The sequence below is a fragment of the Natrix helvetica genome (assembly GCF_964273705.1).
Source record: "Natrix helvetica genome assembly, chromosome: W".
In the NCBI taxonomy this organism is placed as follows: Eukaryota; Metazoa; Chordata; class Lepidosauria; order Squamata; family Natricidae; genus Natrix; species Natrix helvetica.
This window is the reverse complement of record NC_138555.1, coordinates 42,401,749-42,419,354: the sequence shown is the minus strand read 5'-3', so window position 1 is coordinate 42,419,354 and position 17,606 is coordinate 42,401,749. Positions and strand designations below refer to the sequence as shown.

General features: G+C 44.1%; 1 protein-coding gene across 6 annotated transcripts in view; it reads left to right on the top strand.

The window, feature by feature from the left end:
• LOC309400849 (serine/threonine-protein phosphatase 4 catalytic subunit-like) overlaps window positions 1-17,606 on the top strand; it is a 45,557-nt gene that overhangs the window by 2,546 nt on the left and 25,405 nt on the right. For 3 of the 6 annotated variants that reach the window (XM_081969552.1, XM_081969548.1, XM_081969553.1), the window contains exons 2-7: window positions 12,091-12,197; window positions 12,305-12,356; window positions 12,477-12,527; window positions 16,093-16,194; window positions 16,328-16,501; window positions 16,855-16,981. In XM_081969552.1, the coding sequence (XP_081825678.1) occupies window positions 12,100-12,197; window positions 12,305-12,356; window positions 12,477-12,527; window positions 16,093-16,194; window positions 16,328-16,501; window positions 16,855-16,981 (604 nt within the window). In that variant the 5' untranslated portion in view covers window positions 12,091-12,099. Of the gene's footprint in view, window positions 1-1,607; window positions 1,815-12,090; window positions 12,198-12,304; window positions 12,357-12,476; window positions 12,528-16,092; window positions 16,195-16,327; window positions 16,502-16,854; window positions 16,982-17,606 lie in introns of all 6 variants that reach the window. The other 3 variants (XM_081969550.1, XM_081969549.1, XM_081969551.1) reach the window with 2 other exon arrangements.

The following is a 17,606-nucleotide window of genomic DNA, read 5'->3' as shown; positions in this document are numbered from 1 at the left end:
ATTTTCTATACTTTATTGAAAGTGAATATTAAATTGAGTTGTAATATTTTTTAGAACTGTTTTCTTTTAATTAAACATTAAAATGGTAGAGTTAACTCTAATTTAATTTTCATTTGATTGTTAGAAACCACCTTGAGTATTCTGACGAGGTAGGGCAGAGTATAAATAAAAATGAATAAATAATCCTGGCTCCTACCAGCTAAAACATATTTTGGTATTGTTTAAGTGATGAAAAACATGAATAGTTTTAAATAAATGAATAAATTACTTTTTTAAAAGGCAGGTTTTCACACACTGAAATTGGGAATGTTTGTGGCTCCAAGTCTCTCAATCTTCTTCCCCGCCTCGGTTCTGCGGGTGAGAGGTGCTGCTGCTGAGATGGCGCGAGTCGGGGCGCTGCCCGCCGAACAGTGCAACCCACAGCTAGCCCAGGAGCAGTAGCCGCCGCCGTCGCCAGCCGCCCCACACCGCCATTGCTTGCTACCACTCAGGCCGGAGGAGATAGCGTAGCCGAAGCAAATGTGGGGGACTTTCTCGCACACCTTCGGAGAAAGAAAGAAGGCGTCCGAGAAATCCCCCCCCCCCACTGCCCAAACGTGTGAATGAAGGAGGCTGCAGGCTTATTTGCTTAGGCTACGCTATCTCCTTCCGTTCTCTGCTGCCCGAACGAGTGAAGTAGGGAGACAGAGAACGGAAGGAGATAGTATAGCCGAAGGCAAAGGAGCCTGCAGCCTCCTTAATTCACATGTTCAGGCAGGGGGGGGGGGGGAATTTCTTGCATGCCTTTTTTCTTTCTCCAAAAACAGAGCTCTGGAGTCCATTTTCACTGGGACAGTGTTCCAGCCACCACAGGCACCCCCCCCCCCCCGAGTGATGTCAAGCTGGCCCTGACCATCTGGCCACGCCCCCCCAAGGTCAAACAACCCTGATGTGGCCCTCAATGAAATCGAGTTTGACACCCCTGCTGTAGATTAAAAGATACCCATAATTGAGAGTATTCCTGTAGTTTAATACGAATTGTTTTGGGCGGTGAGGAATTTATTTAGCTTCCCCTTTGCTTTCATCAATATTACAATCTTTATTAAGAATATACAGGTAGTCCTCGATTTACAACCTTTCATTTACTGACCAAAGTTACACCAGCACTGAAAAAAATGACTTATGACAGTTTTTCACACTTAAAACTGTTGCAGCATCCCCATGGTCACATGATCAAAATTCAGATGCAACTGACTCACATTTATGAGGGTTGCAGTGTCCCAGGGTCATGTGATCACCTTTTGTGACCTGACAAGCAAAGTTAATGGGGAAGCCAGATTCACTTAACTGTGGCAAGAAAGATCATAAAATGGGGCAAAATTTAACTGTCTCGCTTAGCAGCAGAAATTTTGGGCTCAGTTGTGGTTGTAAGTTGAGGACTAATTGTATTTTTAACATTGCTTGGTTGTAGTTTGCTCTGGTCTGGAATCCTTTTGAAGAAGAATCTGTGTGCTCATAGAAAGTCTGTGTGCAAATATATGTATACATGTGTTTGTCCACACATGTAACAGCCGGAGCGTGTTTGTGGTAGCGCCTCCTGGTTTTTATTTAATTTTATCTATTTTTAGTACCCCCATTGGATCCTTTTTTATTTAAGTAATATTTTTTGGCGGAAATAACAGCGTAGACCATACACAGACAAAAGTTTTTGTTGCTGCCGGGGACTAAAAAGGCATGCGAAAAAGAAACGCCATGGCACCAGCCCGGGATCTCTCCTTCCAGTGAAAACAGCAAAACAACCAAGAATTGAGGAGCACTTTGTTGGCAAGAGATCTGTAAGTAAAACTAACCTCCCCTCCATTTCCAACAATCTTGAGAGATTAGAACGGGACTTGCAAAGAGATTTGGCAAAACAGCAGCTATTAGACTTTCCCGATCTGGTGGCGGGGGGTGGGGGGGCAACAAACTGAAAGCCAGCTGTTCTCACAAACAACTAGTCCAATTACATCCTGTATGGAGTCTTGAGTTAAAGGCTAAAAAAGTAAAGAACAAGAAAATTCAGAGTACGGAGTGTTTACCTTGGGAAAATTCAACAGAGCTCATGGCAAAGCAATGCCTTATCACAGCGTAAATGGTAGTTTCAATATTTGAACAACTAATAGCCATTCAACATGATTTAGAGACATTGAAAAAAGATATAACGGTTTTTCTTCAAGCACAATATCGAGCCCCAGGCACCCCCACTAAAGTTCTTACAGCAGACTTGGGTAACTCTCATACGCAGGATAAGGAAGAGGAAAAAGAGCAAAGAGCCAGAGAAACAGTTAAAGAATCAGATAAAAAGTGGCAGTCCACTCAGAAAAACAGTCCTCCAGACAAGACAATGAGAGGGAGATGTATTAATGGAGAAGTCTCACTGGAAGTCAGGAAAGCATCTCTCCCCCCCCCCCCCACCAAAATTACAACAATCACATCGCTCACTACAAACACAACAGATTGCTCTTAGAATCCATATGAACAGACTTAATTATGGACGTTGGAATACCAAAAGTGCAATACTAAATTCCCTAAGCCAGCTTCTTCACTGCCGCAGGGGGCAGATTGATCTCCGTGCTGTGGAGTGGCTCCCTGAGGCCCCAAATTGGAAGCAGATTCTCCTGTCTTTCAAACAGCCCACCATACCGCAGATTCTATTTAAGATGAAGGCACATTTAGCCTCCTTTCAAATCTTTCCCATCAGAGTCTTCTGTGAGGAAGGGGTTACACCCTTAATTGTTAACATGCGAGCTCCCAAGGTGGCTGTCTCTTCCTCATTTTCAACCTTGGGAAAGGGAGAGAAAGAAAGTGGGAGTCAGCCAGCCTTGTCCGGTGATGAGGTACTTAACAGCACAGAAACTGCCCTCATTAATGCTTTTGGCGCTCTGCCAAGGAAAGAACAAGATAACATTCAAGTTAGAAAATTTAAAGAAATCCTTGTTGGTCACAATGGACACAGCAGAGCCGCTTATAGATCTGGTCTCCCCAATAATTGAGCCTCTCACTTCTGCCCCAGAGGACAAGAATGTGCATGAATGTGAGATCATGGAAAATAGAAGCCAAGATCCAAAGGGGCCATTAGAGGTCCCACTAGAGAAGGAGATGCTATCATCCTTATGTGAATATCCCATGACACCTTCAGCACCAAACCAAGAAACAGAGAGACGACCCACGTCAGAGCCACCATCTCAAAGAATGAAGTATGACCTAATAACTCCTTGCCCTACACCCAGAGAAGAGGCATCGGAATGGCAAGCTCTGTTAGCTGGTGTTAAAACCTCTTACTCTGAACAAGTTCCTCAGGAGTCTACACAGGACTTAGATGGGACTCCCCTACTTTTAGAGAAGGCCAATTCTGTGCGTGACGACACCTCAATCCATTGCAACAACCTGACAACTTCCCTTTGTATAAATCCAGTTTCCTGATGAGCTGCAAAAGATGACCCACTTTCCCTTATAACCTGGAATATAGCAGGCTGGTCTGTTCCATCAAAAGACCAACTCTTTTTTTCAGAAAGAATACGAATGACAGAATTATTGATAGAATCGAGTATGGAGGGAAAACGGTATATCAACAAGATTTGATTTAAAAATCATTTCTGGACTATTATGCTAAGTTATATGTACAGGATAATATACAGAACAAGTCAGTAGATGATTTTTTGGAAGGAAAAAGTGTTACTAAAATACCCGTGCTTCAAAAGGCAAATTTGGAACGTCTGATAACTGCTGATGAGATTACTTTAGCTATAAATCAACTTAAACTAGCTAAGGCTCCAGGGACTGATGGCTTGACTGCAATGTACTATAAAACTTTACAACTGGAAATGATTGAATATCTTACACAACTATTTTGTAATATACAGCAAGGAGGTAAAATACCCTCCTCATGGAAAGCGGCTTTTATATCATTGATACCCAAAGACAAAGAGGGCCCTAAGAAACCAGAGGATTACAGACCGATATCTCTTCTGAACACAGATTATAAAATATTTGCTAAGGTACTAGCCAACAGATTGATGCCGGTTATCCAAGAGGTTATTCATCATGATCAAGCAGGATTTATTGAAGGCAGACACATGAAGGAGAATGTAAGGCAACTCATAGTTTTAATTGACTATCTTGATAAGAATAAGCAGATCTCTGCAGTGCTGGTCTTCTTGGATGCAGAGAAGGCCTTCGATCGAGTGAATTGGAATTTTCTAACCAAGACTTTGGAAAAGATGGATATGGGACCACGATTTCGGCACGCGATTGGAGCAATCTATCAGCAACAAAATGCACAACTTATTATTAATGGAAATTTGTCAACAACTCTCGAGATACAAAAAGGTACAAGACAAGGTTGCCCATTATCTCCATTGTTATTTATTTTAACCTTGGAAGTCTTGTTGAATGCAATTCGGGACTCAAAATCCTTAGATGGCATAGCTATCAGGCAAAAGGAATATAGAACTAGAGCATTTGCCGATGATCTGGTTGTTACCCTCTCACATCCTTTGAACTCAATAATCCAGATGAAAAATATCATAGCAGAATTTGGCATGGTGTCCGGGTTTAGACTAAATCAAAACAAAATGAAAATGATGGTTAAAAACATGACAGAGACTCAAAGAAAGAGACTTGCAAGTTTAGCAGGTTTTGAAATAGTCTCCAAGGTCAAATATTTAGGAATACTAATCGCAGAATCAAATACAAAACTTTTCCTAAATAATTATGAAGTGTTGTGGCAAAAGATACAGAAAGATCTTCAAGTGTGGAAAAAGTTACAATTATCTTTGCTTGGAAGGATTTCAGCAATTAAAATGAACATTCTACCTAGATTCATCTTTTTATTCCAGATGATACCGGTGCTTAAATCAGATAAAACTTTATTAATACGGCAAGCAGTATTAAATAAATTTGTTTGGAAGGAGAAAAAACCGAGAGTAAAGATGAAGATTATGCAAGATACTTGTGAAAGAGGTGGCCTTAGACTCCCAAACCTCTGATTATATTATGAAGCTGCGGTATTAACGCATGTAGCAGATTGCTTTGGGAAAACAAAAACGGAACTGTTGAATATAATTATTTATAATAATAACAATAATTTATTAAATTTCTAGACCGCCCCCTCTCCCCGGAGGGACTCGGGGCGGTGTACAGGAATAAATTTAAAAACATACAAACAATCATATACATAGCTAAAAATCAAATTAAACAACCCCTGTACGAATTTATAAAATTTTAAAAACATTAAAAACAGACCCTAAAACCAATCCTAAAAATTTAGAAATAAAACTGAGGTGGGAAAGATGGAATTAGGCCAAGCCGGCTAGCTGGAATAGGTGGGTTTTAAGTTTCTGACGGAAGGAGCGGAGATCCGTAGTCATTCTAATGTCGGGGGGAAGGTAATTCCAGAGGGTCAGGCCCATCACAGAGAAGGCCCTTCCCCTAGGCGTCGCCCACTGGCACAGCCTAGTGGACGGCACCCGGAGGAGTCCCTCTCTGTGTGAGCGAATCGGCCGAAGGGGTGTATGGGGCAGGATACGATCCCGCAAATAACTAGGTCCTGTGCCATGGAGCGCCTTAAAAATGATGGTCAACACCTTGAAACGCACCCGAAAAGCCACAGGCAGCCAGTGTAGCCCGCGCAGGAGAGGTGTTACGTGGGAGTAGCCAGAGACTCCCGAGACTGCCCGCGCGGCCGCATTCTGAACCAGCTGCAGCCTTCGGGTGCATCTCAAGGGGAGCCCCACGTAGAGAGCGTTACAGTAGTCTAGCCGGGACGTCACCAGCGCATGAGTGACTGTGCGAAGGGCGCTCCGGTCCAATAGGGGACGCAATTGGCGCACCAGGCGAACCTGGTGGAATGCCCCCCTGGCCACGGCTGTCACATGGTCATCCATGGACAGCCGGGTATCCAGAAGTACGCCCAAATTGCGTACCCGATCCACGGGGGCCAGACGTTCGCTGCCAATGGCCAGTGATGGAGTAAGCTGGTTGAACCAGGGCACCGGTAGCCACAGCCACTCAGTCTTGGACGGGTTGAGCTTGAGTCTGTTACTTCCCATCCAGATCCGTAAGGCTTCCAGACACCGGGACATCACTTCGATAGCATCGTTGGGGTGGTTTGGGGTAGAGATGTACAGCTGGGTATCATCCGCGTACAGATGGTAATCTACCCCAAACCCACGAATTATCTCGGCCAGCGGCTTCATATATGTATTGAACAGGAGAGGCGAGAGGACCGACCCTTGTGGCACCCCACAAGAGAGCGGCCTCGAGGTTGACCTCTGCCCCCCTGCCAATACAAATTGCACTCGGCCAGAGAGGTAGGAGGAGAACCACCGCAAAACGGTGCCCCTCACCCCCAGCCCCTCCAATCGATGCAATAGGATACCATGGTTGATGGTATCGAAAGCCGCCGAGAGGTCTAATAGGACCAGGATGGAGGAACAACCCCCATCTCTGGCCCTCCAGAGATCATCCACCAATGCGACCAATGCCGTCTCCGTGCTGTGGCCGGGCCGGAACCGGACTGGCACGGGTCCAGATAATCATTTTCCTCCAAGTGGCACGGAAACTGTTGTGCCACCACACTCTCTACAACCTTCGCCAGAAAGCAAAGTTTGGAGACGGGACAGTAGTTGGCTAACAGAGCTGGGTCCAGGGAAGGCTTCTTGAGTAGGGGCCTCACCACCGCCTCTTTCAGGGCGGCCGGCAGAGACCCCTCACTCAAGGAAGTGTTGACTAACTCCTGGAGCCAGCCTCGTGTGACCTCCCAGGATGCCAGTACAAGCCAGGAGGGACACGGGTCCAATAAACATGTGGTGGCTCGCAGTCGCCTACGCAACCTGTCCATATCTTCGGAAGTAACAGAGTCAAACTCCTCCCAGAATGGGACCTCAGGACCTGCCTCCGACGTCGCTTCGAATCTGAGCGATTTTGTCCTGCAGATACTCCCCAAATTCCTCTGCTCTTCCCTGCAGAGGAGCTTCCCGCGGCCTCTGTTGGAGGAGGGAGCAGGTCACCCCAAACAGGGCGGCAGGGCGGTTATCTGCGGACGCAATAAGAGTGGCACAATACTGACGCTTGGCCACGCACTGTCCGAAGATGTCTCCGTGGTCATGTGGCCGGCATGACTAAATGCCGAAGGCACACGGAACGCTGTTCCCTTCCCACCAAAGGTGGTTCCTATTTTTTTACTTGCATTTTTACGTGCTTTTGAACTGCTAGGTTGGCAGAAGCTGGGACAAGTAACGGGAGCTCACTCCTTTACACGGCGCTAGGGATTCAAACTGCCGAGCTGCCGACTTTTCTGATTGACAAGCTCAGCCACTGAGCCACCGCGTCCCCTTCAGAAGAGGTGATACATGGGCAAATCAGTTGGGAAGGCAGGGTCATGTTACGGGTCCCATCAATTCAAGATTGCACTCGGCCTACGAAAGACGGCATCCTTGGTGGTGGCCCCTTCTCTATGGAACATCATTCTCTGTGGGATTCAGTTGCTCTCCACCCTGTTGCTTTTCCGGAAGGCCCTAAAAATGTGGTTTAGTTAGCGGGTCAGTGGACCCCCCCCCCCAAATGGACACAAAGCCTATCAACTGGCTGGTTTCTGTTGTTACTGCCACGGTGTGTGTGTGTGTGTACGTACGTACGTACGTACGTACACATTTATGGGTTTTTATTCTATGGTCAATGTTGTAAGCCATTAGCAGTCACCTATGCGGGAGTTGGGTGGCTATATGTTTGTTTGATAAATAAAAATAAACACAAGGCTGAACTGCTCCAGGCTCTGGTGCCTGCAAGGGGGCAGCCCAAGGGCACTTTGCAGAGGGCCTTGGTCACTCTCTTCCCAAGGAGCTATGGCTCCAGAATTCAGTTACAGGGACATCCTTCTAGGATTAAAACTCCCTGTCCAGTCATGATCCAATACTCGATTCTCTCTCTCTCATCAACATCCTTTTCTCACTTACTCCTTTTTTCCTTAACACACACACACATTTATCCCCATCTCCAATCAGCAATATTCCCCACTAAGTGGCCCATCATACCATATCTGCTTTACCCCGCTGTTGTGGCCCCCAGCAGAGCTGGCAGCAGATTCAGAAAGTGAGGAGGTTGGGGAGGAACATGGGCCAATCCTGGAGTCTGGGGAAGGCTCTGATGAGGGCTCTGTCGGAGGCAGAGAGGGGGCCAGAGCCGTATGCCAGTTATAACTACCTTCAGAGTCAGACATCAGTGAGGCAGACAAACAGCTGGAGCCTGTTCCCAGTGTGTGCATGCACAGAGCTGCCAGAGGAAAGGAACGGCTAAAGAACAGGGGTCAACTTGGGAGTAAAGCCACAGATGGACAATGAATGGCCCCTCCCAGAGGAAATAAAAGAGCGAAATGTTGACTGACAACTCCCCCCCCCCCCCCCTTGAAACAGGCAATAGATCACAAGCTGGGCTCTTATGGGCTCTCACCGGTATTCTTAATGTCCCTAGGCCTTGACCAAGCAAAGCAAGTAGTAATCAATAGAATGAAGGACATGGCGTTACAAGAAGAACTAAATAGGTTGCCTCCCCATAGAAGGGACAGAATCAAACAGGGTGTGTGGGAATCGGCAAGATACCTAAATGATCTGATTTTCCCAAAACAAAGAATAGCTTTCTTCAGAGCCAGATTTAACATTCTCCCCTCAGCACTCCTCCAGGGCAGAGAACTCCAATAGCAGAACGGGTATGTATATGTGGTAAAGGAGAAGTTGAAGATATCTCACATGTTTTATTGTACTGTGAGCTATACAGAGGTCATAGGTCTGCATATATTCTCCCCTTACTAGAGAGATTGCCAGGGAGGGCACACAATTTTTATGTAGGCTTTCTCCTCCAGGACTCAAACCCATCTACCATGCATGCAAAATTCTGTGTTGCTGCAATATCCACAAGAAAAAACTTGGTTACAGAATTATAGCTGTCATCTTGTACCAATTATTTGGACATATCTCTAACAATTTCTGGACCATTGTATTTACTCCCATACTTATCGGCTTTTCACCCACGTAAACCAGGGAGTGACCCGAACAGTTTGAGAGCATGTATGTTATCCACTTTTAATATCAGTACTTTTTTTTTTTTCTTAAAATTTTTATTGGTTTTAAAAAATTTTACAAAGGAAAAAGGGTAAAAGGTTATGGAACATTTGGACAGCTACATCGTGCGGGGGGGGGGGAAGCCCCCCTGGGTCTCGCAACTTTTACAAAAAGGAAAAATAGAAAACTATAAACATTTACTTAGATATTAGCAGTTTTAAGTTTAACCAAATCATCAGTATGTTTCAATCATTTTACTTTTGTCACTTCCTTAAGAATACATTGTAACAACATTTGGAATAGTGTTTCAATTCACTTTTGTGATCTGAGTCTTCTTGTTGTCTCCTCTCCCCCCCCCCCCTGGCAGAGCCTCAGCCCCTCCCTGCTTTGTATCTTGTGTAGGATCCCCCACATCACGTAATAGAGCAGTATGTTTTTTCATGAAAGCCTCTGCTTCCGCAACTGTGTTAATTCTAATTCTACTGCCCTCCCAAAAAATCAACATGCCTTCTGGTAACAGCCATTTGAACCAGATCCCATTCTTATATAATTTTTTTGCTAAGAAGGTATATTTCCTTCTCTTATCTCTTACTTTCTTTGGGATCTGCTTAAGAATGGCTATTTCTTTATCCTTATATTTTAGTGATCCTCCCCTTTGAGCTCCTAGAACAGGGGTGGCGAACAAGTTCGACAAAAAGAGCCAAAATTTTAAACTGTGAGAGTCAGAGAGCCACACCACGCAGTGACCTGCCAAAACAGACCCGGAAGCAATGTTCCCTCTAATTTTTTTTCGATGTGAGCAGAAAAGTATAGTGTTTGAGCGGCACATTTTCATGCCTGAGCACCCGAATTTTTTTCACAGATGTCACCTAAGACAACAACGAAATCAGTATTATTTGAAACTCAAAGTTATGTTTCTTCAAGGTACCCGCTTAATTCAAAGTGTTATATAATATCAGTATCACTTAACAACGCTCCTGCTTAGCAACCAAAATGTTGGCTCAGAAACTCTGGCATTTGAAGCACGCAACTCTTAAAGCTGTCAAGTTACAAGACCCTTGCACCCCTAACCCTTTAGGGAAAAAAAACCCCAGGGGTCTTCAAACCTGACAGCTTTAACACTTGTGGACTTCAACTCCCAGAATTCCTCCTCCAGTCATGTTGCAGCGACGTCATCTGCGTGGATCTGCTCCATCTTTGCTTTCTTCATTGTGGGCAGGGCTTCTGCTGAAGATGCCGACGAGTACGAGTTGCCACCAGAATAACTGCTGCTACCTCCTCCTCCTCCTCCTCCTCCTCCTCCTCCTCCTCCTCCTCCTCCTCCAACAGAATCACCAGATTTGCTCCTGAGCTCAGCGCTGGGTTACCTCTGCCCCCTCCCCCTCCTCCGTGCTTTTGAGGAACCATGAGGCTTTTTTTCCCCTGCTCCCCCCCCCCCGCCTTCCTACTGGCTCCTGCAGCCTCATGGCTCCTCAAAAGCACGGCGGAGGAGGAGGAGGGGGCAGGGGTAACCCAGCGCTGACTGAGCTCAGCTGCTCCGAGCGGAGGGGAGGCGCCGCTGCCACGCGCGGAGATGCCGGCTGGAGCTTTGGCGGCTTCATCTCAGCCGCAGCGCCGGGCAGCAAATCTGGCAGTGCTGCCTGTTAGAGGAGGATGAGGAGGAGGTGGCAGCAGTTCTTCCGGTGGCGGTGGGGGCTTTGGGGCTTCACAACTAGCCTCAGTCGCCCCGTGCTCCTCAAAGCAAGTCTGGGGAAGTCCTTTGCAGGCGGCCCGTTCTAGCTGCCTGCAAAGGACCTCCCCAGCTTCCGAAAGGGAGCGCGTGATCCGAGCCACAGTATACTAAATAATGATAAGAGGCAAAGAGCCTCATTTATTTTGGCCGGGAGCCGCATGCGGCTCGCGAGCCGCGTGTTCGCCACCCCTGTCCTAGAACCTCATCTCTTGTAGTTTTTCTAAGAAATTTAACATGAACTTCCCTTGGGACATTATGTGTTCTTGCATAGGCTGAGTTAATCCTATAGATCAAGTCAATATCCCACCCAAGCTGTTGTTTATCTCTATTAATATATTCTGCTAACATTGTGGTCATAATCTCTTTAAGATCTTCATTTTCAACTTCTGGTAAATTTTGAAACCTAAGAAAAAAAGACATCCTTTCAAATTCCGTTTTTATCATGTGATTCTCAAATTCTATATTCCCCCTTTGGATTGCCTCCAGGCCACTCCTCATCCCAACCGCACCCTCCTCCAGTACACCTGTCCGCTGTTCGTTCTGTATTGTTTTTTGTTGTGTCTCTCTGCGCTGATCATTTAAGTCCTGCAACTGTTTTTTCATTTCATCCTGTCCCTTTAAGAGGGCCCGAAGCATCTGCTGAGTAGAGAAATCCTTTGAACTCTCTTCAGGGGCTTTAGGTTGTAGAAAAGACCCCAACTGTGACTGGTGGGCAATGGGGCTGGACGTACAAGATGTTGGGGCCGACGAGGCCTTTCCAGGTGGTAATTTTTTTGGATCCATCATGAAGCTCGGAGATAGTTGTTGTTCTATACAGGGAATGGTGTCCGTAGGAAAGCACAGACGGTAGAGGCCACCAAACAGGTAAGTCCAAAGGAGAATAAGTTGTTTAATTCAAGACCAAAGCAGATGGGTGGATCAAAACATTCCAAATCCAGGGGAAAAGTTTGTTTGAAGAGGCTCCTGGAGATCTCTGGGGTAGAAATTAAATCAAGGCAAACAAAGTCTTTCAAGGGAGGAGTCTCATGCTCACAGACAAAGAAGAAAGAGGAAGTGAGCCATCTTGGCTCAGCCAGCACCGGTGGTTAGGAAACAGCAAAATCAGAATTCCCATAGATAGCTTAGAGAAGAATCAGTTCACCATCCTTTCTCTCACAGTTGTAGTCAAAAGAGAATGTCAGTACTTTTTTAATATATTGTAAAAAGTAATGTCTATTGCTAGTCTTTGACCATAATAAAGATGATGTTATTATTATTATTATTAGACATTTCCTATTTTTACAGGGAGGGGTGATGGCTGAAATTAGTGACCTTGACCGTCAGATTGAACATCTGCGGTGCTGTGAACTCATCAAGGAGAGTGAGGTCAAAGCCCTCTGTGCAAAGGCCAGGCAAGTATTTGTAGCCTTGTGAGCAGTAACTGCTTTTATACTACAGCATGCAGCTGATGATGTGAAAGGCAATTCCAGATGACACAGCTCCCTTTTTCTTCTAACAGAGAGATCTTAGTGGAAGAAAGTAATGTCCAGAAAGTAGATTCCCCAGTAACAGTGAGTAAGGGTTTGGGGGGGGGGGGGGGGGATGCCTCATAATACCTTAGACTGGTGTGGTGACATCAGCAGTCAGACAAGCTTTAATATTTTTTTTATCCTTGGTGCATTTTTTCCCAGGTCTGTGGGGATATCCATGGCCAGTTTTATGACCTTAAAGAGCTATTCAGGGTGAGTGCTGAAACCAACTAGTTCAATGGACTGTGACGTTAATGCTATTATACATCTTGGCACTAATGATCTATCCCAGAAAGATGTACTTTCTGTGCAGAATGATTTCCAGAACTTGGGGTATGAACTTAATAGTATAGGTTGTAGGCTTATCTTTTCAGAGGTTTTACCTGTATATAAGGAACAAAAAGGGAAGGGCCAGCGTGTAGCAGAGTTTAATGTTTGGCTAAAGGAGTGGTGTAAAAGGGAAGGCTTTGGTTTTATTAGTCATGAAGCCTGTAGCTGGTCCAATGAAAAACTGTACAAAAGAGATGGGTTGCACCCATCCAAGAAAGGAACTGAGTTACTTGGCATTAAATTCACAGATTTTCTTGATAAACATTTAAACTGAAGAGCGGGGACAGAGAATTAATAGATACAGAACATCTCTGTCCCCAGCAAACTAAAATTCATAGGGTTATAAATGCATGTAACATAGATGTGTGTGTGGGTAAGATTATCACTCCTGCTGTCAAGCAAAACCAAGCATGTAATAGTGATTGTCATACCATGTGCATGAATCACACAAGTGGCAAGAAAATAGGGGCAGTCAGGCATAATACAGGTTATGTAGACAGTAAACACAAGGTCAATCAAAATGGACTCAAATGTCTATATACCAATGCACAGAGTATGAGGAATAAACAGGGAGAATTAGAAATTCAAGTAAAAGAGGGCAGATATGATATTATTGCCATTACAGAAACTTGGTGGGATGAAACTGACAAATGGAACATACAGCTAGAAGGATTTAAATTATTTAAAAGAAATAGACCAAATAAAAGAGGAGGTGGAGTTGCACTATATATAAGAAATAACTATGTCTCTACAGAAATAGAGCACAACAATAATGAGAACTATCTTGAATGCATTTGGGTCAATATTAAAGGTTGTGGGGGAAATGACATTGCCATAGGTCTATACTACAGGCCACCCAACCAAGCAGAGGAAGAAGATGAACTTTTTGCTAGTCAGCTAACTAAGGTATGTAGGAAGCACACCACAATAGTAATGGGAGATTTTAACTACCCTGACATCAACTGGGAAACAAACTCTGCACCAAGTGGAAGATCCAACAGGTTCCTAACAAACCTAGCAGACAACTTTGTTTTCCAAAAAGTAGAGAAGGAAACAAGGGGATCAGCCATACTGGACTTAATTCTCACTAACAGAGAGGAAATGATAGAAGGTGTTGAAGCCATAGGAACCCTGGGGGCAAGTGACCATGCAATATTGGAATTCAACATTATCCAAACACAAGTAGTAGAACAAAGTCAAACTAGAGTCTTGGACTTTAAGAAAGCTAATTTCAATAAACTTAGAGAGAGCTTGGGAAAAATTCCATGGATGAGAATCCTCGAGGGGAAAACAACTCAAGAAGCTTGGGAAATTTTGAAAAATGAGATTAGAAAAGCCCAGTCTAACACAATACCAATGAAGAAGAAAAACAACAGCTCCCAAAAGAAACCAGCATGGCTGCATAAACAACTATCTGACAAACTGAAAGACAAAAAAAGTAAGTATAAAAAATGGAAGGAGGGGGACATAACTAAGGCAGAATATCAGCAAATAGCCCGAGCCTGTAAAGATGAAGTGAGGAAAGCTAAGGCTCACAATGAAGAAAGGCTTGCCACAAAAGTAAAAATTAACAAAAAAAGCTTCTTCCAACATGTTAAAAACAAGAAAAAAGTTAAGGAAACAATTGGTCCATTGCTAGGAGAAAGTGGCAAGAAGGTGACAAGCAACAGGGAGAAAGCAGAACTATTTAACTCATGTTTTGCATCTGTCTTTACACAAAGGGATAAAACAGTCCAACCTATCAAAAGCAGCACCACAAAATTAGGAACACAAATTGAAATAGGGAAGAAAATGGTAAGTGAGCACCTGTCTACCCTAGATGAGTTCAAATCACCAGGACCGGATGGATTACACCCCAGAGTTCTGAAGGAACTAGCAGACGAGATCTCAGAACCACTGAATTATATCTTTCAGAGATCCTGGAACACCGGGGAACTACCAGAGGACTGGAAAAGAGCTGATGTGGTTCCCATCTTCAAAAAAGGGAAAAAATTAGATCCAGGAAACTACAGACCTATCAGCCTAACCTCAATACCAGGAAAGATTCTGGAAAAAATAATCAAGCAACGAATTTGCAAACACCTAGAAGCAAACAAAGTAATAGCCAAAAGCCAACATGGATTTGTCAAAAACAGATCATGCCAGACTAATCTTATTGCATTCTTTGATAATGTGACAAAATTAGTGGACCAGAGGAATGCCGTTGATATAGTTTACTTGGACTTCAGTAAGGCTTTTGATAAGGTAGACCATAACCTACTACTAGATAAAGTAGAAGAATGTGGGTTAGACAGCATCACCACCAGATGGATTGGTAACTGGCTGACCAACCGCACTCAACGTGTAGTTCTCAATGGAACTGCATCTACATGGAGGGAAGTATGCAGTGGAGTACCCCAAGGCTCTGTTTTAGGCCCAGTACTCTTCAACATCTTCATCAATGATTTGGATGAGGGAATAAATGGGGAACTCATCAAATTTGCAGATGATACCAAGCTGGCAGGAATAGCCAACACTCCAGAAGATAGGCTTAAGATACAGAAGGATCTTGACAAACTTGAACATTGGGCACTATCTAATAAAATGAAATTCAATGGTGAAAAGAGTAAGGTTCTACATTTAGGCAACAAAAACGGAATGCACAGGTACAGTATAGGTGATACCTTACTCAGTAGTAGTAACTGTGAAAGGGATCTTGGAGTCCTAGTGGACAACCATTTAAATATGAGCCAGCAGTGTGCAGCAGCTGCCAAAAAAGCCAACACAGTTCTAGGCTGCATCAACAGAGGGATAGAATCAAGATCACGTGAAGTGTTAATACCACTTTATAATGCCTTGGTAAGGCCACACTTGGAATACTGCATTCAGTTCTGGTCGCCACGATGTAAAAAAGATGTGGAGACTCTAGAAAGAGTGCAGAGAAGAGCAACAAAGATGATTAGGGGACTGGAGACTAAAACATATGAAGAACGGTTGCAGGAACTGGGTATGTTTAGCTTAAGAGAAAGAAGGACTAGGGGAGACATGATAGCATTATTCCAATATCTCAGAGGTTGCCACAAAGAAGAGGGAGTCAAACTATTCTCCAAAGCACCTGAGGGTAGAACAAGAAGCAATGGGTGGAAACTAATCAAGGAGAGAAGCAACTTAGAACTGAGGAGAAATTTCCTGACAGTGAGAACAATTAATCAGTGGAACAGCTTGCCTCCAGAAGTTGTGAATGCCCCAACACTGGAAGTCTTTAAGAAGATGTTGGATAGCTATTTGTCTGAAACGGTATAGGGTTTCCTGCCTAGGCAGGGGGTTGGACTAGAAGACCTCCAAGGTCCCTTCCAACTCTACTATTGTATTGTATTAATGCTGCCTTCTGCTGCTTTTTGCTTGCTTTCTGTACATTCCCTAATTTTATGGGTAACCTTTTCATGTGTTCTGTGTCTTCATGCGTCAGGTGGGTGGCGATGTACCTGAGACCAACTATCTTTTCATGGGAGACTTTGTTGATCGAGGCTTCTATAGCGTTGAAACATTCCTGCTGCTGCTGGCACTCAAAGTAAGGAAAGCCCTGATAACATTGATTTTTTTTTTCTTATTTAAAAGTCAGCATGTGCTGGCAGTGATGCCAGTTTGGCTAATACCTTTTTAAATCTGAAGGATAAGCTAAATGGATCAACTTCTTTTTACAGGTCCGTTACCCAGACAGAATCACCCTTATCCGTGGCAATCACGAAAGCAGGCAGATCACCCAGGTATATGGGTTTTATGATGAGTGCTTGAGAAAATATGGCTCTGTCACTGTGTGGCGCTACTGCACTGAGATTTTTGACTACCTCAGCCTCTCTGCCATTATTGATGGCAAGGTGAGTATGCAAGTATAATTCTTGAATCATGATGAATTATGGATCTGAAGGAGATCAGATTGATTTGAAAAATTGGGGGAGGGACAACTTATTTTACTTGCCAAGACATGTAATTATGGGATAATCACTGGTGGCATGGAGCTGATTCAAAATGAATGTCTTCTTTTAATTCAAATCGAGCACTTGGTTGTTTTTAATCAAATGCATAACTGAATATCAGAGACTGTAAAGGGGTAGGAGGGGCACATAGAGATTATGTCTCTAGGGTAAGGTGATCAGAGAAAAATAGTGACAGTTTAAAGATGGAGGGAGGTTCATGATATATACTGTATAAGTGTGTTTTTTCTGTTCAGATTTTCTGTGTCCATGGTGGCTTATCCCCATCCATCCAGACGCTGGACCAGATCCGAACAATAGATCGCAAACAAGAGGTCCCTCATGATGGCCCCATGTGTGATCTTCTATGGTCTGACCCTGAAGGTACAACTATGAGTCTTCCTTTTACTGTGTGTGTGAATATTATCTTGATAGTAGATACTGTAATGGCTGATGTTGTGTACAGGTTTGGTGGAATCTGATAGGAATAGGACATGCCAAAAGTAGTGTTGAAGAGTATTGTACCTCTAATACTGATTCAAAATTATACTAGGAGCAAAAGAGCTAGTTAGTGTTACTGCATACCCTGATGAAACTGATATACCTGTTCTTTACAAGATGTTGAATAGAGACCACAGTAGATTATTTTATTTTAGGAAATTTATATTGCCGCCTATTCGCACATGGCGACTCAAGGTGGCTTACAAGAATATAAAAACCTCATATAAAAACAAAACTAATACAACAGAATCATATAATAAATTAATAAAATAATATAATAAACCCCTGCCCTGGCGACAACACATAACATGAGCCATTTAATCAGCTCCATCCCACTCTGGCTTCCCCAGGCCCATTGGCAGAACCAGAGTGTTAGAGTGGGGGCCGTTCTGATCTCTGGGGGAATGATGTTCCAGAGAGAGGGACCCAACACAGAGAAGGCCCTTCTGGGTCCCACCAGGTGTATCTCCCTCGGGGATGGGACCCACAACATTCCTTGCCTCCCCGC